At 43.3% G+C, this 26,525-nt stretch overlaps 1 protein-coding gene and 2 long non-coding RNA genes across 4 annotated transcripts in view; 2 read left to right on the forward strand and 1 right to left on the reverse strand.

Moving 5' to 3' along the window:
• The window catches only part of LOC140470765 (uncharacterized), a 186,550-nt gene that overhangs the window by 63,255 nt on the left and 96,770 nt on the right, over positions 1-26,525 (reverse strand). The gene's annotated exons all lie outside the window — the stretch shown is intronic.
• The window catches only part of LOC140470791 (uncharacterized), a 212,184-nt gene that overhangs the window by 20,771 nt on the left and 164,888 nt on the right, over positions 1-26,525 (forward strand). The gene's annotated exons all lie outside the window — the stretch shown is intronic.
• LOC140470681 (histone H2B 1/2-like) overlaps positions 5,574-26,525 on the forward strand; it is a 76,815-nt gene continuing 55,863 nt past the window's right edge. For both annotated transcript variants that reach the window (XM_072566701.1, XM_072566702.1), the window contains exons 1-3: positions 5,574-5,708; positions 6,299-6,378; positions 25,195-25,847. In XM_072566701.1, coding sequence (XP_072422802.1) covers positions 25,316-25,771 — 456 coding nt within the window. In that variant the 5' untranslated portion in view covers positions 5,574-5,708; positions 6,299-6,378; positions 25,195-25,315 and the 3' untranslated portion in view covers positions 25,772-25,847. The remainder of the gene's footprint in view (positions 5,709-6,298; positions 6,379-25,194; positions 25,848-26,525) is intronic.

Consider the following 26,525-nt stretch of genomic DNA (forward strand, 5'->3'; position numbering starts at 1 on the left):
CTATCTCATAACACCACCCCGCACCCCCTTGTCCTTCCTGATCTCCCTCTTAAGAATGCCCCTACATTTTTCATGCTGATCAGAGATTCATTTGAACTCAGTTGTCCATATCTAAGATTTGCTTTATTTGAAGTCTCAAATAAAACATCAATTTTGCTGCTCCTCCAATGCTGCCTGACCTGTGCCTTTCCAGCTTCACGTCTTATCAACTCAGACTTCCAGCTTCTGCTGTCCTTTTTAAAAACCATTACATTTATCCACATTATATTGCCTCTGACTTGCATTCGCCCATTGACTACACCTCATCACAATCACATCTCACCACTCAAAGCAGTTTTATGTCATCTGTCAAACTGGAGATCTTACATTTATTTCCCTCATCTAAATCATGGTGAATATATAGTGAAGAGTTGGATTCCATCACTAAGATTTGTCATGTCCCCAAGGCACTGCTTGTCATTGTGAAAATGATCCACTTATTCCCTTTGTGTTTTCTTTCAGCCAATCAGTTTTTTTTAAATCCATCTTGATACCATGCTCTTTAGTTATTCTCAGGTGGGAACTTGCCAAAATCTTCTGAATGACCTCCATCTGTTCTTCCAGCAGAGAACATAGAACATTATAAGACAGAAACAGACCCTTAAAATCCATGCTGACTCTGTTTGAATCTGATTTTTTTTTAACCACAGACACTCTGCATTCATTTTTCCCTGCAGGCTGAGTGGCCTATAATTCACAGTTTATCTGTACCTTCCTTTTCAAATAGTTTTTCTGTTTCCTCTCTACACATTTATAAATACTTTAACAGTTGTTTCTTTTTCACAACAATTGCAAGCTTACTCTTGTCATTTTCTCTTTCTTCCTCAATGTGCTCATCTCCTCGTTTGCTGAAATCTAAACTGTTCCACCCTTTAGGTCTGTCTATTTATTTTCTTTGCAATAAGAACACCTGTTCTTGGAATCAAATACAATCTTACAGAACCCTGATGTTTTGTAAAGTTTACAAAAGTAATACTGAAGTTTTGGGAAATCTAAAACGAATACCGTCCAAACTCAGGGCAACTTCTATCTCAAAAGTTGAATGCAGCTGATGTAGGGGTACATCAGTTTGATCGAGGATAAGTTTCTCTCTAAGCCAAACACCATAACAACTTGGAAATGCAACATATCCCCTTTCATTCACTGTCACTGAATCAAGACCCTGGAACACTCTTCATGGTATTGTGGGTAGCACATGGACAACAGCTTTTCCAGAAGGTGGCTCACCACTGTGTTCTCTAAGGGAAGGATAATAAATGCTGGGCTCAGCCAGCGACATACATGTTCCAGGAGTGAATCAGTAAAAATAGCTGGGGTGTCTCATCATGGCATACAACATATCACAAGGTTTCTGTCTGCAGCATACCTGACACTAAAATTTGTCATCCACTATAAACTAAAACGAGTCCCAGTGATCCTATTGCACATCTCCCTGGTCCACATTTGATTTCTTCGGGCCTCCTGACTCAGAAATAGGGAGTGACACTATGACGTAAGACTCTGCGAACAGTTACATACTGTCTTTGTAAAAAAGTTCCACTTATTCTATCTACCTGTCTGTGTGCTCCTTTCAACCAGGTGTTAGTATTTGTGGATGAGGGTCAACAGGATTAATTACCACACCTAACATAAGATCAGACCTGATATTATTGAATGGTGGGCACAGATGTGTTGAGTGGCCGCCAGTTTCCCCGCTCCCTGATCAGATTGTGAGAGACCCAGAGGAGGAGTTATTAACATGACGTGGGGATGAGCTCAATTGGAGCTTCATAAAGGGGCAATGTCCCAGCTTGAAACCTTCTCTGTCCTTTCCCCTACAGTCCCAGTTCCTTTGGTCAAACTGGGAGAAAAGGGAATTGGGGAAATGACCAATTGATGTTTGTTTCTGGGAAGCATCAGGAAAACAGGGCGTGCTTGATGCAGTCCCTCCCCAACCTCATTGATTTTAACCCTACTGCGAATCCTCTTGCAAGGATGCCTGCCTTGAAGAAGTTTTCCTCCTCTCTCTACAAGAATCTCAGGGAGTCCCTCTCCCACTGCAACTCCAAGATCATTTCTTCTGCTCTGAAGCTCTTCAACCATGTCGTGAAACAAACTCGGTACCACAGCCACATTTGCTTCCTCAGTACCTGCCTTCGTAACCAACTCATCCCACACGGACTCCAGACCACCTTTAACCCAGCAGAGTTCGGACCCAAACAGGACAAACAGTACAGACTACACATTCAAAAACACCAGCAACAGTTCTCCTTCAAGATCCTCTGCTCCACGCTTGCAGCAATGCGCCGGCACCTAACCTCTCTACAGTTAGCCCTGCCCCAGCTGAGGGCCACACTCTCTCAGAATTGCAAAGGACCCACTCTGTACTACATCCTTAGGAGAATTCATACTCTCAACAAACAGTATTTCAATTCCATCTCAAACACCAAATACTGTAAGTACAACAAATTTTTATCCACCCACCTCCATAACCAGCGCTCCTCAAACATTCCAGAAGATTCCCCTGGCCTCGGAAACGCCATTAGCCAGGTGGCTGACACAGATGCCTCCCTAATGCTGAGTGATGATGTCACTTCCACCCCATCATGGCCGCTCCCACAGCCACTTCCGGCCCTCACATCATCACTGATGCCACACGCTCAGTGACTTCTGCCATCCCTACTGCCATGATCACCACCACTTCCGCCCCCACCAGCGCCACTCACCTGCATTCTACTGACCCCCCCCCCCCCCCAACCCCAGGCCCCACTATCACTATCCCCACCCCCCAGAACCCCGAGGGGAACATTACCCCTGCTCATGCCTCCACCCCCATTCCCCCCACCATCACACCCACTCCAGATACTGGCTCCGACCCCACTCCCAGCTCCACACTCACACCAGATCCCAGCTCCCGGCCCTGCCGAGTTTTCACCATCCCTCCAGACCTCCCACTCACTGAGGACGAACGATCAGTCCTCACCAAAGGACTCACCTTCATCCCCCTCTGTCCACGCATCAATGAATTTAATACACGCCGTGACATCGATCACTTCTTCCATCGTCTCCACCTCAGGGCTTACTTTCACAATCAGGATTCCGAGGACCCCTTCGTCCACCTCCAACACACTGCATCCATCTGGACACCCCGTGCTGGCCTATTACCTGCCCTGACCTCTTCATTTCCAACTGCCGCTGGGACATTAACCGCCTCAACCTGTCGACCCTTCTCCCCCAATCCAACCTCTCACCCTCACAACGCGCAGCCCTCCAATCCCTCTGCTCCAATCCCAACCTCACCATTAAGCCAGCGGATAAAGGGAGCGCAGTGGTAGTCTGGCGCACTGACCTCTACACCACTGAAGCCAAACGCCAACTCGAGGACACCTCTTCCTACTGTCCCCTCGACCATGACCCCACCACCCATCACCAAACCATCATCTCCCAGACCATACAGAACCTCATCACCTCAGGAGATCTCCCACCCACAGCTTCCAACCTCATAGTCTGGGAACCCCGCACTGCCCGGTTCTACCTCCTTCCCAAGATCCACAAGACTGACCACCCGAGCCGACCCATTGTCTCAGCATGCTCCAGCCCCACTGAACTCATCTCTACCTACCTCGACACTGTCCTATCCCCCCAGTCCAGAAACTCCCCACATACGTTCGAGACAACACCCACGCCCTCCACCTCCTCCAAGACTTCCGTTTCCCCGGCCCCCAACGCCTCATCTTCACCATGGATATCCAATCCCTCTACACCTCCATCCACCATGACTAGGGCCTCCAAGCCCTCCGTTTTTTCCTCTCCAGACGTCCCCAACAGTACCCTTCCACCGACACTCTCATTCGTTTGGCCGAACTGGTCCTCACCCTTAACAATTTCTCCTTTGTATCCTCCCACTTCCTCCAGACCAAAGGCGTAGCCATGGGCACACGTATGGGCCCCAGCTATGCCTGTCTCTTTGTTGGCTTTGTAGAACAGTTGATCTTCAGTAATTACACCGGCACCACTCCCCACCTCTTCCTCCGCTACATTGATGAACGCATTGGTGCCACTTCATGCTCCCGCGTGGAGGTTGAGCAATTCATCAACTTCACCAACACATTCCACCCTGACCTTAAATTTACCTGGACCATCTCTGACACCTCGCTCCCCTTCCTGGACCTCTCCATCTCCATTAGTGATTACCGACTTGAGACTGACATTTTTTTACAAACCCACTGACTCCCACAGCTACCTGGATTACACCTCATCCCACCCTATTTCTTGCAAAAATGCCATCCCGTATTCCCAATTTCTCCGCCTTGGCCGGATCTGCTCCCAGGAGGACCAGTTCCACCATAGAACACACCAGATGGCCTCCTTCTTTAGAGACCGCAATTTCCCTTCCCAAGTGGTTAAAGATGCCCTCCAATGCATCTTGTCCACATTACGCACCTCTGGCCTCAGACCCCACCCCTCAAAATGTAACAAGGACAGAATGCCCCTGGTGTTCACCTTCCACCCTACAAACCTTCGCATAAACCAAATCATCCGCCGACAATTCCGCCACCTCCAAAAAGACCCCACCACCAGGGATATATTTCCCTCCCCACCCCTTTCCGCCTTCCACAAAGACCGTTCCCTCCGTGACTACCTGGTCAGGTCCACACCCCCCTACGACCCACCCTCCCATTCTGGCATTTTCCCCTGCCACCGCAGGAACTGTAAAACCTGTGCCCACACCTCCTCCCTCACCTTTATCCAAGGCCCTAAAGGAGCCTTGCACATCCATCAAAGTTTCACCTGCATATCCACTAATATCATTTATTGTCTCCGTTGCTCCCGCTGTGGTCTCCTCTACATTGGGGAGACTGGGCGCCTCCTAGCAGAGCGCTTTAGGGAAAATCTCCGAGACTCCTGCACCAATCAACCAAACCGCCCCATGGCCCAACATTTCAACTCCCCTCCTACTCTGTCGAGGACATGGAGGTCCTGGGCCTCCTTCACCACTGCTCCCTCACCATCAGACGCCTGGAGGAAGAACGCCTCATCTTCCGCCTCGGAACACTACAACCCCAGGGCATCAATGTGGACTTCAACAGCTTCCTCATTTCCCCTTACCCCACCTCATCCTAGTTTCAAACTTCCAGTTCAGCACTGTCTCCTTGACTTGTCCGGACTTGTCCGACCTGCCTATCTCCTTTTCCACATATCCACTCCACCCTCTCCTCCTTGACCTATCACCTTCATCTCCTCCCCCACTCACCTGCTGTACTCTATGATACTTTCTCCCCACCCCCACCCTCCTCTAACTTGTCTCTCCACGCTACAGGCTCTCTGCCTTTATTCCTGATGAAGGGCTTTTGTCCAAAACATTGATTTCACTGCTCTTCGGATGCTGCCTGAACAGCTGTGCTCTTCCAGCACCACTAATCCAGAATCCGGTTTCCAGCATCTGCAGTTATTGTTTTTACCTCCCCAAAGAAGACTCTTCCTGACGAGAGGAGCGCATGCGTGAGGCCCTCCCCCAGCGCTGCCATTGAGGAGCATTTACTCAGTAAGTACAAGAGGTTTGTTTGAAACAGACCGTAATGGAGAGATCAGCGCCCAGGGAAGGGAGGGAACAGCAGGCTCCTTCCAGCAGCACATCGGGATGGGAGTCTGGGACACAGAGGGGGCTCCGAGACCGGGATTGATTCGGGGTGAGTTCAGGGAGAACCGGGGGCTGTTTGTAAGAGGCCGAGCGGAGCAGGAACTGGTCCCGGAACTTGGAGTGAGCGGGCTGGGGGGAAGAGAGAGGCCTTTCTCGGGCTGTGTGTGGGCCTGCTGAGGGAGGGAGAGTGGGAAGAAGCTGCTGTGGGACATTCTTGTGGTTTATAATCCCCTAAACACTGATGGGAATTCACTGTTTGGCTTCTGTTTCCCGCTATTTGTTGCGAATAGACATTGAATTGTTGGGAAATACAGGAGTTATCTAAATGTGACAGTAGTGCCCTTTGTTCTTCCTTTTACAGTTAGTGTATTGGGAGCTGAATATTGAACTGGGTAATTATTCTACTTATGAAACTATGCAGATGTTGGTTAGTTTTTGTACCTTAGTAAATTGTTTTAGAATTTCGCAAACACAAAAAGACTGGGAGGAGCTCAGTGCGAGAGCGTAGCCGGGCCTTGCTCTGTTCAAAAACCAAAAAAAAAATCATGATCACGCCCTGAATTTGGCATTGATCAGTTCATGTCTTTTCCCCCCAGCTGATGGTGATTTACAGGAAATATCTCTCTTGTCTTCCGCCAGGCAGATGATTGATGGACCAAGATAATGCATATTCCCTCAGTATAAAGCCAAGTGTCGCAAGTGCTTCTAACAACTAACAGGTATGTCAGATTGGAGAACGTCCTTTCCTCTGTCTGTGTGGATTGAGTCAGACACATATTGAGCTTAATTTCCAGAAATACACATTCAAGCCAAGAATCAAACACAACTGATGAAATATTTTTTTTATTTCTCCCTGTACTAAATGCACAACAGATCAGTTTCAATAAGTGCCATTATGCATAGACAATTATCATTTGCAATATCAGAAGAGGGATAGACTGTATCCTCTTATGACATATACATTCAGGAACTTCATTAACTCCACATGTAGTAAAGGCAATTTTAAAGTTACAGTGAAGGTGAACAAACAGATCATGCTGTTACGTTGTTACGGCAAGGATTTCTGAGGGAGATATTGAGTGTAGATATAGAATGAAATTTTGGCATGATCAGTAACTGAGAAGGACTTTTTTTTTGATAAATAGAAGTCCTATGCAAAAGGTACAACAATTAAACTGTGTAAATTCCAGATGAACCTCTGAGCCAAACCTGATGTAGAGAGAATGCTGACTATATGAATATACACATACAGACAACCACCATCTCCAACCTGCCCTTAATATCTGCGCTTGCATGCATATGCACACACACCAATCTGTCTCAGCTACTGATTGACTTACAATAGTTGCAAATTTGTACACCATCCTGAAATATGCATTCCAACAACTAACAGTAATGAAAATCCATATACGCCGCAACTAGCAGAAAACATTTCATCAATCTGATTTCTATTCTCAGATGTCAAGTCAAAGAAATTTACAGCACAGAATAAGTCTCTTCAAATTATTAAATCTGACTGATCAAAGACAGTCCATAACAACATAACAGTTGACTGAGCTAACAATTCTAATCTGTTTCAACCAGCATTCTCTTTCCATAAAAATATCATGGCAGCAGAGAAGTTGACATCCCCATGTGTATCGGAACATGATTCTCCATTTCATCATTTTGTAATTATTTTCTTTTTCTGTCCAGCAAGAGCATTTTTTTCATTATTCTATATGTATTTCAAAATTTGTTTTGATTTTCAATGAAGAGCCCTGCATTCCTCTTGACACTCCCTTCATTTATAGTACCAAAAAAAGCAAGGAAGCAGGATATAGTTTTGTGATGGAGTTATTGGAATTGGATCATTACTATTTAAAGTGTTGCAGAATGAAAGAAAAAAGCCAAAATTGGTCGGTTTGCCAAGCTGCTCACTTTTTTTTTCGACAAGAGTTGATATTTAAATTGTCAAATTCAATTTATTGAACTATTTAAATATTCTTCACAGAATGGTGGAAAATAAAAGTCCTTTTCATTTCCCCCTCCCTACCATAGAGCAACACAAGAGTCTGCTCATGGCTTGCACCAAATCCTGTCCAAACGGGTAAACAAAATAGAATTGGCCAATTCTCTTTCCTGTACAAGGAACACTGTGGTCAGTCAGCTGCAATGCAGTTGAAGTGTTCACTTAGTTGCAAGTGGGTTCGGTTAATACTGATTATTAATTCATTGGTTAAAACATGTCACAATGTAAAAATTAATAGCATCATGAAAACCAGACCTTGATATCCCCACTGTTCCTGGTTAGACTCTGCACTATAGGAATTACAAAAGTCCATTGCTTTCTACCATTGATTCTGAAGAAAAGCCAGATGCTTTTTTGCTGCAATGTGATGCATGCTCACCTGTTCGTGTATCCTTTCGGCACTAAAGATAAAGAACACTGGCTGTGGACATTATCAAACTAAATGTGCAGTGCCAGAGATTAACAGATATCCAAACACTGCACTTTCACTGACAGGCGTTGACTCCAGTGACAGTAGCTAGTACCTCATTCATGTCAAGTAACAGAAGTTTGAACATTGAAGTACTTTTGTAGTTCCTAAAAGGGACATGTTTCAATTTGAATGACACTGAAGCACGGTGAAACACAGTAACCAAGTATAAGGAGCACATTGATATCTAGTATCAGAGAGTGAATGAAACCCATTCTCACACTGAGCCTGGTGTTGATGAACACACACTTTCTCCATACTCACATTCTGGTTGAGCGCCTGAGTAATGCAGAAGCATTTCCATACTTTTTAATATATGAAACACTGATTTATTTATAAGGAGTTAAACCCACCTCATCAACTCTATCAGATCATGACATGCAGAACTGGAAACAAGGCAACATTCAAAAAATGTCAGTGTGATGTAGACTAGTGCCACTCCTTTAAAGTGATGCAGATTGGCAGCACAACAGAAAACTCACTCACACCCAGCCAGTTAATGCTGAAAGGGAAAAAGAATGACATTTCTGTCCAGGTATTTCCAAATATGGACAGTTATAAATTGACTTACCAAACCATTAATCACTTCAGTTAGTGTCAGATGTTACATCTTGCAGTGTCCAGCAGTAACTGATAAAGACTCCTGCAAACACAAAATATAAAAAAAACCACAGTATTAATGCAATAAAATTCAGATTCATGGCAAGGAAAAATATTGAACCAATATTAATCCCTCAATCATAAAAGGTTAGTCAATATTCATACAGTTTATCCTATGCTCAGACCAAAAAAAAAACACAACAGAACATGAAAAGAGAAGGAGAGATCCACATATTCTCCCTGATGCTGTTGCATACAAGCAAAATTGGTACTATAGTTATCAAAGACAGGTAATGGCAGAAATAATCTCTAATTTGCATTTAGGTAGAGATATTGGCAGTGAGTGGATAAAGTTCAGAATCCCAACAGTTAGTTGAAACTCTTATGGAGAACAGGTGAAGAACAGAATGTCCCAGTGTGGACGCAATGGGTTGAATGGCTGTACCAATTCTGTGACTCTGTCATAAATGACTTGATGCAGAAGAGATTCAGGCCCAATCACAACATCCTAAAATCAACTATCACAGAATCAATCACAGTCACATAGAATTCTGTTTCCTAAATTCATTCACGGGATGAGAGAATCACTGGTGAGGCCAGCATTTATTGCCCATCCCTAACTACCCCGGGGGGTAGTTATGTGTCAGCCACATTGCTGTGGGTCTGGAGACACATGTAGGCCAGACCAGGTAAGGATGGCAGCTTCCTTTCTTAAAGGACATTAGTGAACAAGATGGGTTTTTCAGGCAAACAAGAATAGATCCGTTGTCATCATTGGACTCTTAGAATATTATTGGCTGTCAGTGAATTAAGCAACCTTGATGCATGAGAGTTGAAAGTGAATGGCACTGATTGAGCACTTGACTCAGTCACATAGCAGAAACTGACAAGGATAGATCAATTCCTGAACACTCATATGGACACAACAGGAACTGACCGGCATAGATTGATAGCTGCTCTCACATATTCATTCTGTAGAAATTGAAAGGGAGAGCATGATACTTAAACACACACCTCACACCACCCCCCACATTCCCCACATGCACTTTCCAAACACTGGCAGGTACAATCTGATAAATGCATTTGCATATTTATAAACTAGACGTTGACAGATACAGATTCATAGCTACATCCTGAGATACAGAGAGCAGAATATAACAGGGACAGATTGAACAATCACACTCACATGCACATGACAGGACATTTCAGAGGATGACTGAAAACTGCATTCTCATTCACAAAGCAGAGACTGACAGGAACATATTGATACCACTCTCTGTTTCAAATTACTTGTACAGGTTGATAATGACACTCACAGAAACTGACAGGTTGAGATTGATGACAAAATAAATCACAGTTACATTTGAGGTCTTGTGACCCTTCCTCAGAACTGATTGTCTGCATTTTCCTAGCTGCTGTGTGGTCTTCTGTATTCTGGGGAAACTGAGTATAGATTGGGTGTCCACTGTGCAGAGCACCTACATTCTGTCCAGAAAAAAATAAAGACCCTGAGCTTCCAATTGCCTACCACTTCAACACACCACCCAGTTCCCTGGCCAACATCTCTGTCTCAGGCTTGCTGTATTGCTCCAGCAAAGTTCAATGCAAGCTGGAAGAACAGCACCTCATTTTCTGCTTGGGAACTCGACAGCCTTCTGGACTCAATATTGGGTTCAAAGACTTTCGAGCCAGAGCTCTCCCAGGTCATTACTCGAATTCCCACACACTAGGCAGTGTTATCACATTGTAAACTATTATACACCAACAATTACTAACAGTCCCTATTAACAGCTATTCACCCTCCTCGTCTGACCATGATCCACTCGTTTGTCTGTCCAACTGTTCTTCCCTCTCTATGGATTCTATCTCCATATATCATTTACTCCATACCCTTCAACACACCCTATCTTCTGCACGGAAACTAATATTTTCCTGGCTACCACCAGTTCTCAGGAAGGGTTACTTGACTGGAAATTTTTATCTCTAATTTTCTCCACAGGCTCTGTCAGACCTGCTGAGCTTTTCCAGCAATTTAATTTTGTTTCTGATTTCCAGCATCTGCAGTTTTTTTGGTTTTTATTTAGAGATTAAGAACTACATTTTCACACTCTCAGAGCAGAAACTATCAAAAAAAATTGATAACCACATTCATATGTTCACAAAAGAACTTCTAGATTTGAGTGGTGCTGGAAAAACACAGCTGGTCAGGCAGCATCTGAGGACCAGGAAAATTGATGTTTTGGGCAAAAGCCCTTTGACAAATATTGATAAATACACTCACATTTTTATTACAGAGCCTGATGGGGAAGGAACCTAATTAAACCATCACAACGCATAAACTGACAGGGACTGTGAAGAACTAAATCCTCAGATTCACAGATCAGAAACTGGCAGTCTTAGATTGACAATTACCTAAACACAGCAGGTCAGGCAGCATCTGAGGAGCAGGAAAATCAACCTTTTTAGCAAAAGCCCTTCATCAGAAAGGGCTTTTGCCCGAAATGTCGATTTTCCTCCTCCTCGGATGCTCCCTGACCTGCTGTGCTTTTCCAGCACCACTCTGATCTCAACTCTGGTTCCAGCATCTGCAGTCCTCGCTTTTGCCTAATTACCTAAACACGTTCACCAAGCAGATTTCCTCAGCAGGCTAAGGAAGTTCAGCATGTCTATAAAGACTCTTCCAAATTGTCCCACAGAAAGCATCCTGTCTGGGTGTATCAATAGACAATAGATGAAGGAGTAGGCCATTCAGCCCTTCGAGCCTGCACCGCCATTCAATATGATCATGGCTGATCATTCCCAATCAGTATCCTGTTCCAGCCTTATCTCCATAACCCTTGACTCCACTATCTTTAAGAGCTCTATCCAATTCTTTCTTAAATGAATCCAGAGACTGGGCCTCCACTGCCCTCTGGGGCAGAGCATTGCATACAGCCACCACTCTCTGGGTGAAGTAGTTTCTCCTCATCTCTGTCCTAAATGGTCTACCCCATATTTTTAAGTTGTGTCCTCTGGTTCGGCACTCCTCCATCAGCGGAAATATGTTTCCTCCTGCCAGAGTGTCCAATCCTTTCATAATCCTATACGTTTCAATCAGATCCCCTCTCAGTCTTCTAAACTCAAGGGTATACAAGCCCAGTCGCTTCAGTCTTTCCGTGTAAGGCAATCCTGCCATTCCAGGAATTGACCTTGTGAACCTACACTGCACTCCCTCAATAACCAGAATGTCTTTCCTCAAATTTGGAGACCAGAACTGTACACAGTACTCCAGGTGTGGTCTCACCAGGGCCCTGTACAGCTGCAGAAGCACCTCTTTGCTTCTATACTCAATTCCTCTTGTTATGAAGGCCAGCATGCTATTAGCCTTCTTCACGACCTGCTGTACCTGCATGCTTGCCTTCATTGACTGGTGGACAAGAACACCCAGATCTCTCTGAACAGCCCCTTTACCTAATTTGATACCATTGAGGTAGTAATCTGCCTTCCTGTTCTTGCCACCAAAGTGGATAACCAGACATTTATCCACATTAAACTGCATCTGCCATGCATCTGCCCACTCACCTAACTTGTCCAGGTCACCCTGTAATCTCCTGACATCCTCATCACATTTCACCCTCCCACCCAGCTTTGTATCATCAGCAAATTTGCTAATGTTATTGCTGATACCATCTTCTATATCATTTACATATATTGTAAAAAGCTGCGGTCCCAGCACGGATCCCTGCGGTACCCCACTGGTCACTGCCTGCCATTCCGAAATGGAGCCGTTAATCACTACCCTTTATTTCCTATTAGCCAACCAATTTTCTATCCAATCTAGTACTTTGCCCCCAATACCATGCGCCCTAATTTTACTCACTAACCTCTTGTGTGGGACTTTATCAAAAGCTTTCTGAAAGTCCAGGTACACTACATCCACTGGATCTCCCTCGTCCATCTTCCGAGTTACATCCTCAAAAAATTCAAAAAGATTAGTCAAGCATGATTTCCCAGCATGGTATCGCAGCATGGTATGGCTACTGTGCTGCGTAACACCACAAGAAACTGCAGAGAGTTTGAACACAGCTCTGTCCATCACAGAAACCAACCATCCATCCAATAACCGCATTTCCACCTCCCCCTGACTCGGGAAAGCAACCAACATAATCAAAGAACCATCCGACCCTAGTTATACTCTTCTCCACCCTCTTCTGTCAGGGAGAAAACACTGAAGTTTGAATACACCATCCAACAGATTCAAGAACAGTTTCCCTGCTGCCATCAAATTTTTCAATGGACCACTCAAATTGTAATGTTAATCTCTCTCTCTCTTCACCCTTAACACTGTATTCCGAATTCTGTTCTATTACCCTGATGCACTTTGTATGATATGATCTGCTTTAAGCGCACAGAACAATACTTTTCATTACAACTCGTGCATGTGCCAATAACAAGTCAGACCAAATCAAGTAGATAACGACAGCCTCATTCATATAGCAGAATCTGAGAGTTACATGTTGATAACTACGGTCACACAAACTGACAGAAAAAGATGAATAAATACACTGAAATATTTGCATTTCAGAGCCTGTCAGGGAAAGATTGATAACTTGAACTCTCACATTCACAAGACTGAAACTGATAGTGACAGATGAAAACTCAGCTCACACATTCTCATTGCAGGGATAGATTGACAATTACACAAACCTATTCGGCGAGCAGAAACTGACAGCCACAGATTGGTAAATATCTCTATGTATTCACACGGCAGAGTCTGAAAGATACAGATTGACAATTACACTCACTTTGACAAGGAGGAAATTAAGATCAGCAAGGTGGCCTTTGTGTGGAGCAGCAGAAAATGAGGGAGATACTAAATAAGTATTTTGCATCAGCATTTATTGTGGAAAAGGATATGGAAGATATAGAATGTAGGGAAGTAGATGGTGACATCTTGCAAAATGTTCAGATTACAGAGGAGGAAGTGCTGGGTGTCTTGAAATGTGTAAGGGTGGATAAATCCCCAGGACCTGATCAGGTGTACCTGAGAACTCTGTGGGAAGCTAGAGAAGTGATTGCTGAGCCTCTTGCTGAGATATTTGTATCATCGAGTGTCACAGTTGAGGTGCCGGAAGACTGGAGGTTGGCAAACGTGGTGCCACTGTTTAAGACAGGTGGTAAGGACAAGCCAGGGAATTATACACCAGTGAGCCTGACCTCTGTGGTGGGCAAGTTGTTGGAGCGAATCCTGAGGGACAGGATGTACATGTATTTGGAAAGGCAAGGACTGATTCAGGATAGACAACATGGCTTCGTGCATGGGAAATCATGTCTCACCAAATTGATTGAGGCTTTTGAGCAAGTACCAAAGAGGATTGATGAGGGCAGAGCAGTAGATATTATCTGTATGGACTTCAGTAAGGTGTTCGACAAGGTTCCCCATGGGAGAATGATGAGCAAGGTTAGATCTCATGGAATATAGAGAGAACTAGCCATTTGGATGCAGAACTTGCTCGAAGGTAGAAGACAGAGGGTGGTGGTGGAGGGTTGTTTTTCCGACTGGAGGCCTGTGACCAGTGGAGTGCCACAAGGATCGGTGCTGGGTACTCTACGTTTTGTCATTTACATAAATGATTTGGATGCGAGCGTAAGAGGTACAGTTAGTAAGTTTGGAGATGATACCAAATTGGAGGTGGAGTGGACACCGAAGAGGGTTACCTCAGATTACAACAGGATCTTGACCAGATGGGCCAATGAGCTGAGAAGTGGCAGATGGAGTTGAATTCAGATAAATGCGAGGTGCTGAATTTTGGAAAAGCAAATCTTAGCAGGACTTATTCGCTTAATGGTAAGGTCCAAGGGAGTGTTGCTGAACAAAGTGACTTTGGAGTGTAGCTTCCTCGCTCCTTGAAAGTGGAGTCACAGATAGATAGGATAGTGAAGGTGTTTGGTGTACTTTCCTTTATTGGTCAGTGTATTGAGTACAGGAGTTGTGAGGTCATGTTGCGGCTGTACAGGACATTGGTTAGGCCACTGTTGGAATATTGCGTGCAGTTCTGGTCTCCTTCCTGTTGAAAAGATGTTGTGAAACTTGAAAGGGTTCAGAAAAGATTTACAAGGATGTTGCCAGGGTTGGAGGATTTGAGCTATAGGGAGAGGCTGAACAGGCTGGTCTGTTTTCCCTGGAGTATCGGAGGATGAGGGGTAACCTTACAGAGGTTCCTAATGAAAGGCTTTTGGCTGAAATGTCAATTTTGCTGCTCCTTGGATGTTTCCTGAACTGCTGTGCTCTTCCAGCACCACTAATTCAACATCTGGTTTCCAGCATCTGCAATCATTGTTTTTACCAATATATAAAAGAGACCCAAGGGACATCTTTTTCATGCACAGGGTGGCACGTGTACGGAATGAGCTGCCAGAGGAAGTGGCGGAGGCTGGTACAATTGCAACATTCAAGAGGCATTTGGATGGGTATATGAATAGGAAGGGTTTGGAGGGATATGGGCCGGGTGCTGGCAGGTGGGACTTGATTGGGTTGGGATATCTGGTCGGCATGGACAGGTTGGACCGAAGGGTCTGTTTCCATGCTGTACACCTCTATGACTCTAGGTACGGAATAATAACTGTACTCCCACATTCACAGAGCTGAACTGGATACAGTTTTATTAATACATCCATATTCACAGAACATAATCTGATGTGTACTGATCAATTACTGTATTTGCATACTGACAGGGTCAGATTCAAACTTGCACTCTCATATTGACATATTAGTGTTACGACGCAGTGGTAAATCCCTCTGCTAATTAAACCAAACACACAGAAAAGCTCACCTCGCCTAATAATCTGTTAAAATGAGGGACAGAGAACGACCCAAATTCCACTATTTAACAAGAGCATCAATTATATTCTTTAACATTGAAAGTGAACATTAAACAACAACTATTTACAACTCTAAGCCTCCTTTCCCTTGAAGATTTGTTATCTACCTCCCACTCTTTAAAAATATGCTGATTCAATTAAATTTACAGCAACTTAATTTTCAAAACCAGACAGTGGCTGTCATCCCCAGTGTCGATCTTCCTCTGCAGATCTCCCAGGGTCATCTTCGGTCTTCGGCTACAAAGATGTTTCATATGAAAATGGTACCTTTGATCAAGAGTGTTTGTGAATAACAGTCTTTCAATGAACGTTCATTCTTTTTTTGGCCAATTGTCCAAAATGCCTGATTTTTTTTGTTAATACCCCAAACATCGGATCATCTCATTGGTTTGATAATGTCAAAACAGTAAAATACAAATTCAATTGGATTTTAGTAGCTTGAGGCATAATTTAAATGGATTGGTTAAATGTGAAATACGAACTAAGGTGTCTATGTAACAGCCAAATGTTACACCTTTCAATTTTCCATCACACTCGGTGACTGCTAGTCAGTCACAAGACAGGTGCTTGCCAGCTTTTAGCTTTCACTCTCTCTTAAAGGTACAGTACTTACCTTCAACCTCATAACAATAGAAACAGATTGATCATGATGCTCAGGTGTCAAATAGCAAAATCTGATAGCAGCGTTTGGTATTTGCATTCCGATATTGATATAGCTAAAACTAACAGAGATCAATATGTACATTCATATAGAAGAAACTGAAGGGTCCAAATTGATGCGTGCATGTTTATAGTCAGGCAGCTGGAACTGATAGTTATAGATAGATAAGTAAACTCTCATATCCAGAAATGCACTTGCATCAGGTCGTCCCATTTGTGGCACTGTAGAGGTATTGGTTAGGATCTGGGTCTCGGTGAATTGGTATAGATTTTGTTTTTTTGTTACAATGACCAGACAAAGAGCAGCTGAGGCCAAGAATAGAATCAGTGGTTCTGTTGGAATTACTGGCTTGAAAGAAAAACAGCCTAATGATTATTAAATAAATATGACATTGAAAGGTTTGATACTGTCAAACTCACATAATGTTGAGTTATAGGTGATGTCTCCTCTCTTTTCCTTCAGATAAACACTTGAAGCACCAAGAGAATGTAATATTATCTTGGTATGAAGCCAAGTGTGATCAGTTCCTTCTGTCAAACAGCAGGTAAGTTACCATTCTCCGACTGAAGAGCAGCCTTTCTGTAGTCATAGAGCAGTTTGAATTGAGCTCAATTTCCAAAGAGGAATTTTCGAACCAGGAATCAAATATTACCAACCGATTACAATTTATTTTTTATCTCTCTCCATTCTCAATGCACATCACCCCAATTCCAATAAATTTTAACATTCACAGCCATAGAGTCACAGAGATGAACAACACAGAAACAGACCCTTTGGTCTAAATTATGTCTGCCAACCAAATATCCTAGTCTCATTTGCCAGCACTTGGCCCATATCCCTCTTAAACCCATCCTATTTGTATACCCATCCAGATGTCTTTTAAATTTTGTAATTAACCCAGCCTCCACCACTTCCTCTGGCAGCTCATTCCATACACACACCACCTTACACGTGAAGAGTTTGCCCCTAAGGCCCCTTTTAAATTTTTCCACTTTCCCCTTTCACCTTACACCTATGCCCTCTAGTTTTGGACTTGCCCACCCCAGGGAAAAGACATTGTCTATTAATCCTATCCATATCCCTCATGGTTTTATACACCACTATAAGTTCACCCTGCAGCCTCCAATGCTCCTGGGAAAACAGCCTCTTTATTCAGCCTCTCCCCATATCTCAAATATCTGGCAAGATCTTTGTAAATCTTTTCTGAACCCTTTCAAGTTTCAAAGTTTCACAGTACCACAGTTTAGGAGAGAGATCATAATTGCACACAGTATTCCAAAAATGGCCTAACCAATTACCTGTACAGTTGCAACATGACCTCTCAACTTCTACACTCAATGCTCTGACTAATAAAGGAAAGCATTCCAAATGTTTCTTCACTATCCTATCTACCTGTGACTCTGCTTTCATGGAACTATCAACTTGTATTCCAAGGTTTATTTCTTCAGCAACATTCCCCACAACCTTACCATGAAGTATATAAGACTTCCTCTGATTTGCTTTTCCTAAATGCAGCACCTCACATTGATCTGAATTAAACTCTATCTGCCAATCTTCATCCCATTGGTCCATCTGATCCAGATCCTGTTTTACTCGGAAGTGACCTTCACTGACCACTACACCTCCAATTTTGGTGCATTCTGCAAACCTACTAACTATACCTCCTGTGTTCACATCCAAATCATTTACATAAATGATGAAAAGCTGTGGACCCAGCACTGATCCTTGTAACACACCACTGGTCACATGTCTCCGATCTGAAAAACAACCCTCCACCACCATCCTCTTTCTTCTACTCTTTGAGCCAGTTCTGTTTCCAAATGGCTAGTTCTTCCTGTATTCCTTATGATCTAACCTTGCTAACCAGTCTACCATGAGGAACTTTGTCAAACGCTTTACTGAAGCCCATAAAGATCAAGTCTACCAGTCTGCCCTCATCAATCCTCTTTGTTACTCCTTCAATAAATTCAATCAAGTTAGTGAGACATGATTTGCCACATACACAACCATGTTGCCTGTCCCAAATCAGTCTTTGCCTTTCCAAATACATATAAATTCTGTCCCTCAGAATTGCCTGCAACAGTTTGCCCACTACCAATGTCAGGCTCATCAGCCTATAGTTCCCTGGCTTGTCCTTGCCACCTTTCTTAAATCGTGGAACCATGTTAGCCAACCTCCAGTCTTCCAGCACCCCACCTGTGGCTATCGATGATACAAATATCTCAGCAAAGGGCCCAGCAATCACTTCCCTAGCTTCCCACAGAGTTCTCGGATGCAACTGCTCAGGTCCTGGGGAGTTACCACGTTTGCGTTTTAAGACATCCAACACCACCACCACAGTAATATGGACATTTCTCAAGATGTCACCATCCATTTCCCCATATTCTGTATTCTCCATGTGCTTCTCCGCAGTAAACACTGATGCAAGATAGTCATTTCTTATCTCTCCCATCTCCTGCAGTTCCACACATAGGCTGCCTTGCAAATCTTGAGGGGCCTCATTTTCACCCTAGTTATCCTTTTGTCCTTCATGTATTTCTAGAATTCCTTAGGATTCTCCTTAACCCTATTTGCTAAAGATATCTCGTGACTCCTTTTTGCCTTCTTGATTTCCCTCTTAAGGAAATGCCAACTGCCTTTATACTTTTCTAAGGATTCACTCTATCTTTGCTGTCTATACCTGACATATGCTCCGTTCATTTTCTTGACCAAAACTTCAACTTCTCTCATCATCCAGCATTGCCTACACCTACTAGGCTTTCCTTTCACCCTCTCTGGATTCTCGTTCTCATTTTTGAAAGCTTCTTATTTTCCAGCCATCCCTTTACCTGCGAATATCCGCCCCCAATGAACATTTGAAAGTTCTTGCCTAATACTCTCAAGCCCATTGACATTGACACCTTTTTCCAAGAGCGTTACTCTGCATTGTTGTCTGAAATACACACTCAGGAATGACATTGAATCTACAGTTAATATGACATTTTTAAAATTAAAAGCAAGATGGGGAAAAAAGTCAGGCTGTAACATAATTTCAAAAACCACACATAACATCCATGTTAAATGTAGACATACGAGGAAACTAAACAAAAGTCACCAATTTACAGGATGAAACACAGTTATTGAATTTATTAGAGATTGGGCAGGACAGAATTAATCCTGTGAACAGCTGTCACATTAAAAAAATGAATTCCAAACACACATTCTGTGCCAAAGCCTGACAAATAAAACTGCAAATGACAGAAACCAGAAACAAAGTAATAATTGCTGGAAAAACCCAGCACATCTGGCAACATCTGTTGAGAGAAAGCAGAGTTAAAGCTTTGTGACCAGTGATTGTTGTTCAGAACTGAGTTTCTCCAGGAATTTCTGTCTTTGCTCCTGACAAATGGACAATAATTACTACAGGCACTCTCACATAGACACACAACACAGAGCAACTGACTAATTCAGAATTTGATTGAAATGCTAACATCATAACGACTAACGGTTATGGATTTCCATATACACTGCCGGCAACAGAAAAAGATTACAATCAAAATGAATATCACTTATGAATTCATTGTGGTCTGCAGGAGTCAGAAACATCCAGCTAACAATTCTACTCCCATTCAGATAGAATTCCATTTCCATAAATGTATCATTGTGACAGAGGAGCTGCCATCCCTACCTTTATCACAACATCATTCTCCATTTTTCCAAATTGCAGGAACAGATTTTCTTTTTAACTCTACCTGCATCAAAAAGACATCCCATGCCTTTGCTTCAAATGAAATTACATTTTTGACATCTAATCCTGTGTTTCACTTGACCCTCCTTCTGAAGTCTGATGTAAAACGCAAGAAAACTTGGTGCCATTTTCTCAAATACTCAATGTGATTACAATCCTATTTTGAAACAGTGGAGTAGGAAAGATTTAGTGAGATAAGGCAGATAGGTAAAGCTGCTCAATTTTCTTTTTGCGACAGGAGTTCCAGAGTTTCATTCTTCAATAAATTTACTTTGACTGTTCCAATTTCCTCCACTGCACGAGAGAAAATCAGAGTCCTTCTGCCTTCCTCCTCCCCCGATAGAGCCATACAAGTGTCCCAATGATGGTGAGCACCATCACAATACAGAGTAGGGTAATGCACACCTACCTTTACTTCAGCACTGTTCAAATAGTTATATCACAGTGCACTGAGAGCACTTACTAGTTACGATCCTGATTAGGAGGGACAATGAGCTGAGGAGTGGCAGATGGAGTTTAGTTTAGAAACATGTGAGATTTTACATTTTGTTAACGCAAAAACCAGGGCAAAACTTATACACTTAGTGGTGGGGCCTTGGCAAGTGTTGCTGAACAAAGAGACCTCGTTGTGGGGGGGGAGGTGGGGGGGTGGGCAGCTGCATATTTCCTTGAAAGTAGAGTCACAGGTAGACAAGGCGGTGAAGGAGGCATTTGGCATGCTTGCCTTCATTGGTCAGAACATTGAGTGTAGGAGTTGGGATGTCATGTGGTGGATGTACAGGACATTGGTGAGGCCACTTTTGGAGTTTGTACAATTCTCATCAACCTGCTACAGGAAGGATGTTGTTAAACTTAAGATGGTGCAGAAAAGATTTACAAGGGTGTTATAGAGATATAGGGTCGTACAGTAGAGAATCAGGGTCTTCAGCCCACCATATCCAACAAACACCAAACTGCAATCTACCTGCACTTAGCCCATCGCTTACTATACCCTGGCTTTTTAAAGGCATATCCAGATGCTGCTTAAATGTTGTGAGAGTACTCCACCACCCTCTCAGGCAGCATGTTCCAAACTTTGCCCACTCTCTAGATCAAAATATTTTTCTCTGGTATCTTCTAAACTGCACTCTCCGCACCTTCAAATTGTAACCTTTGGTCTTAGACACATCTGCCATGGGGAGAAAGATTCTCACGATGTTGTCTGTCTGCATCTCCCCAATAATTTGGCATACTTCAGTCAGATCCTCCCTCCACCTCCTCTGCTCCAACGAAACCAAACCTGGCCTATCCAGTCTCTCCTCACGATGGAGACTTTCCAACCCACTGCACCCTCTCCAGTACAATCACACCTTCTGATAGTGTGGTAACCAAAACTGCACACTTCAATATTCTATCTGTGGCCGAGCCAATATTTTCTAAATTTGTTAGAGAACTTCCTTGCTGTTATATTGTACAGCTCGGCTCATTCTGTATGCCTTCTTCAGCAGCCTGTCTGCCTGTGCTGACACCTTCTGGAATCTATAGACTTGTACACCATGGTCCCCTTCTTTCTTAGTATTCCCTAGGGACCAGCCCTTCATTGTGTAATTCTTTCCTGTATTAGACCTCCCAAAATGCATTACCTCATACTTACCAGGATTAAATTCTGTCTGCCATTGCCCTGCCCAATGTCCTCATACTGTAGCCTGAGACCATCCCCCTTACTGTCAATCACACCCCTAATTTTCATATCATTGAACAAAGAACAGTACAGCACAGGAAATAAACCAATACCCTCCAAACCTGCACTGAAACATTTTGCGCTTCCACATGAAAATCTCATCTACAGACTGACTAATCATATGTTCTACATTCACATCCAAGTTATTAATTTACATAACAAACAGCAAGGATCCCAGCACTGATCCCCTTGGCTGTATCTGGCCAGAATAGAGTGGCCCATGTCTGTTACCTCAAACTGGTGTGTAAGTGGAAAGTAGAATTAAACAGCAGGATGTGAAACAGAACGGCAGGCAGAAACTAAGCTAAACAGCCTACTTACACTCAGTGGGGCGTAATGATACCATTGAACAAGGCACTGCAAGGACAGTAAAAATGACAAGTAGACCCAATAAATGAGTAACTCCAGCCACATTAAATGAAAGGGTAATTGTCCCAGTTAATGAACAGATATCAGTTGCTAGTTACAGCCCATTAATGCCCTAAAACAGCCGAGGATGCCACAGCTAAAGTTATCTTAGAGTACTCAGTTTCTTGAAATATGTTAGAATATTAAGACAAAGATTCTCACAAAGAGTAGATTTCAACATAAAAAATAGGTGCATAATACCAAAGCATAAAGGGGAAAAGAAGCATTTTAAACCTGAAAGTGAAGGTTGGTTAGTTTTAGGTAACGCCTTCTTTTACACCCAGAACAAAATAGATTGCTCACAGCCCATTAATCACTAAGTGCTAACAGTTGGGGCAAATACATTACTTTACACTTTGTAACTAAGTTTTTATAACAGAAATTAAAATTACAAGTTGATAGTAATTAAGTCAAAACAGACTGTCCTTTGTTTTTTTCTTCATATATAATTAGGACAGTTGGGGATCGAAGAAGCGCAATTGAATTTGATAAAATGGAATACAGTGAATAACAGCATTCAAGCTGTCCCAAGAGATGAGCTCGCCTCAGAGAAACCCGAAGGTGTTCAGTAAATAACTTTGGAATGTGAATGAATAGGATACATAGAAAGATCGCAAGGTCTAGAATCTAGAGATTTACCTCCATTTATCCCCATTTATCTCTCCACCCTGGAGGCTTCCTGCCTCTATTCCTGATGAAGGGCTTTTGCCCAAAACGTCGATTTTCCTGCTCCTCAGATGCTGCCTGACCTGCTGTGCTTTTCCAGCACCACTCTAACCTAAACTCTGGTTTCCAGCAACTGCAGTCCTCACTTTTGCATAGTGTCCGCTAAATACTGAGAGGTCAGGGAATCCTGGGGTTGTCCATAGAAATACCAGTCATTGATTAAGTGTCTCATAGAATAGAGTATGCAAAGTAAGGGGAGGAACATGACAATTACATACAATGTGATTACTAACAGGAAGTTTCTCAAAAAGTACTGCTTTTTATTGTAAAATCAGTGTGTCATGGACCTCTCTTCTTAGGCCAGTCTCAGGGGAAGATCATTTGGCCCTCTCCCTGCACTAAGTAGTTTCTGCTTGAATAAATACCAACCACTTGCCTGAATCCTGCCTGTCTAGTCTTTCATCCCCGACCGTGGGTTATGTTCCTACAAAGGCCATACAGAAGTCCATGTATACCACGTCAACTGCACTACTCTCATCAGGATGTTTTGTTGCTAGGACTGGAGGTTCTGAGTTAGAGGGAGAGGCTGAACAAGCTGTTGCTTTGTTCTCTAGACTGTCAGAGAATGAGGTGTGACTTTTGTCTTGGTTGAGAAAATCATGAGGGGCATGATATGGTGAATAGCCACAGTCTTTTTCTGAATGTGGGTGAGTGCAAAAATAGAGGGCACAGGTTTGAATTGTGGAAAAAAAGATTTTAAAAGGGCCTGTGGGGCTACTCTATCACATAGAGGGTGATGCTTGTATGGAATGAGCTACCAGAGGAAGTGAGGTGGTGGGTACAATTACAACCTTTTATAGGCAGCTGGATGTATACAGGAATAGGAACAGTTTAGAGGGGTATGCGCCAAATGCTGGCAAATGTGACTAGCCATGATATGGAGGTGCCAGTGTTGGACTGGGGTGGACAAAGTTAAGAACCACAAAACACCAGTTTCTTGTGCAGCAGGTTTATTTGGAAGCACGAGCTTTCAGTGCACTGTTCCTTCATCACTCTAAAAGCTGGTGCTTCTACATAAACCTATTGTACGACAACCTGGTGTTGAGATTTTCAACTTAAATGGGATGAAGTCAGATTAGGATCTCTGGACAGTACTAACAGCTTGCACCAAAGGATCTGTTTCCATGCTGTATAACTATGACTCTCTGAAGGCCGGACCTTGATATCACTACTCCCAGTTAGACATTGCACTATCAGAGTTGCAATGGTCAATTGCCTTTACAACCTCGACTCTGTCACAGAACAGATCTGTGCTGTTTTTCAATGTGTTGGGGTTTCACTTGCCTGTGAATTCTACACGTGCGAACAGTCAAAGAAAATGAGGTCTTTCCCATTCACTTCACGAAACATGAACTGAAAACTCTCCCTTTTGCTAACTGGCTGTCCACTTAAGACCAAGCATTTAAACTGGTCAGTTACACAATACAGGAAGATTGAAGCAGGATCAATTGAGTATGAGCATCCTTCCTGTATCATAACAACTGTTTCTTTCAAAAATCTTTTCTATACATAAAATCAGTGCATGTACACAACAGCCCAAGTAGTCAACATTAAATTTTAGTTTCCAAGTGCCAGATTGAAACAAATATTTCAATTTCATTTGTTTCTACAAGGAGAAAACAGAACACATCTCAAACGAAATGACTGAATACATACTTTGTTTACAAAAGTCCAAAGGGAAACCAAACATTGACGTGAAAAGGTATATGTTTAAACAGCTATCCAGAGATTATTGGACACAGAATGAAAAAAACTCTCATATTGGTTTTGTTAAACACATGTGAACAATAAATTCAAAGTACACATTCAGACCAGAGCCTGACTAATCCAGAAAATAAACTTTTTTTTAGATTAGATTACTTACAGTGTGGAAACAGGCCCTTCGGCCCAACAAGTCCACACCGCCCCGCCGAAGCGCAACCCACCCATACCCCTACATCTACCCCTTACCGAACCCTACGGGCAATTTAGCATGGCCAATTCACCTGACTTGCACATCTTTGGAGTGTGGGAGGAAACCGGAGCACCCGGAGGAAACCCACGCAGACACGGGGAGAATGTGCAAACTCCACACAGTCAGTCGCCTGAGGTGGGAATTGAACCCAGGTCTCTGGCTCGGTGAGGCAGTAGTGCTAACCACTGAGAAAAATGGCAAACTCAGTGTTAATTGCAGCCCAGAGAGAGGACCAGAAACAGACCTGCGGAGCGAGAAACACGCCCTTCCACTCCCACATCAGCGCAACATCGAGCCAATACCTCAGTCACTTTCTGTGTCACAGACAAAAAAAAACAAATCTCCCTCAGTCAGACTGACAGGAACAGAATCACCATCCTCTTCACATTTCGTTGCAGATTCTGACAGATCCACATTGGATCCCACGTAAACCAATGACAGAGACGGAATGTTTGGGAATGACTCAGTGTAAACGACCCAATCAGGAAACAGGCATTCCTCCATCCTTCATTAGCATTGATGACGTCGTCAGGTTATAAAAAGGGATCTCCGAGCCCGCTTTCCTTTATTCTGTGTGTGAAAGTGAGCGGGGCTATGGCTGATGAGAAGAAAGCCCAGCAAGCGTCCAAGAAGGGCGCGAAGAAGATCATCAAGAAGGCGCCAACGAAGGGCGGCAAGAGGAGAAAAAGGACTAGGAAAGAAAGTTACTCCATCTATATCTACAAAGTGATGAAGCAGGTTCACCCCGACACCGGCATCTCCTCCAAGGCCATGAGCATCATGAACTCGTTCGTCAACGATATTTTCGAGCGTATCGCGGGGGAGGCTTCCCGCCTGGCCCATTACAACAAGCGCAGCACCATCAGCTCCCGGGAGATCCAGACCGCCGTGCGGCTGCTGCTGCCCGGGGAGCTGGCCAAGCACGCCGTGTCGGAGGGTACAAAGGCGGTGACCAAGTACACCAGCTCCAAGTGAAGGACCGCACTGCTCTGAAACATACACACATCCACAACCCAAAGGCTCTTATAAGAGCCACCCACAACTTCCCAGAGTGAGCTGAATTTTTTAAGATTGGTTTTGTTTTCGTTTACAAATGATTATTTTATTTAAACACTTTGTTTTTATAAGTGTTTTGCAAATTAATGAGGTACGGTGCAGGAAGATTGCATAAATAGACTCTTCCCTGTCTGTTGGAAGTGGGCAGATTAAATGTCAGTGAGTCATTTTTCACCTTGTTTATTTAACATTGGTAAAAGCCCTGGTAGAATGTTAATACTTCGTTTCACACCTTGCAAACGACCACCTAATGAAGGAGCACCGCTTCGAAAGCTAGTGCTTCCAAATCAACCGATTGGATTTATAATCTGGTGTTACGTGATTTTTAATTTGGCAAACAATACACACTTGTCCACATCTTTCATCGCATGCATTTTCATCTGATTTTAAAAAAATATTTGCAATGCGCGGGTGTAATCCGATTTTTCAGAATGCAAAAACCTAAGCACTTGCTTAGAGACTTTCAAAGGGAACCGAGAGAACGCCAAACCAGCTGCCGGGTTGAAATGTGATGATCTTGCTGATAGAGCGAGAGCAATAAGGGAGGACAGCTTGAAAATATCTTCTAAAAGTTGTTAATTTGGAGATGCCGGTGATGCATTGGGGTGCACAAAGTATGACAATCACACACCAGGTTATAATCCAACAGGTTTAATTGGAAGTACACTCGCTT

This window comes from Chiloscyllium punctatum, chromosome 52 (genome assembly GCF_047496795.1).
Source record: "Chiloscyllium punctatum isolate Juve2018m chromosome 52, sChiPun1.3, whole genome shotgun sequence".
NCBI classification, from domain to species: Eukaryota; Metazoa; Chordata; class Chondrichthyes; order Orectolobiformes; family Hemiscylliidae; genus Chiloscyllium; species Chiloscyllium punctatum.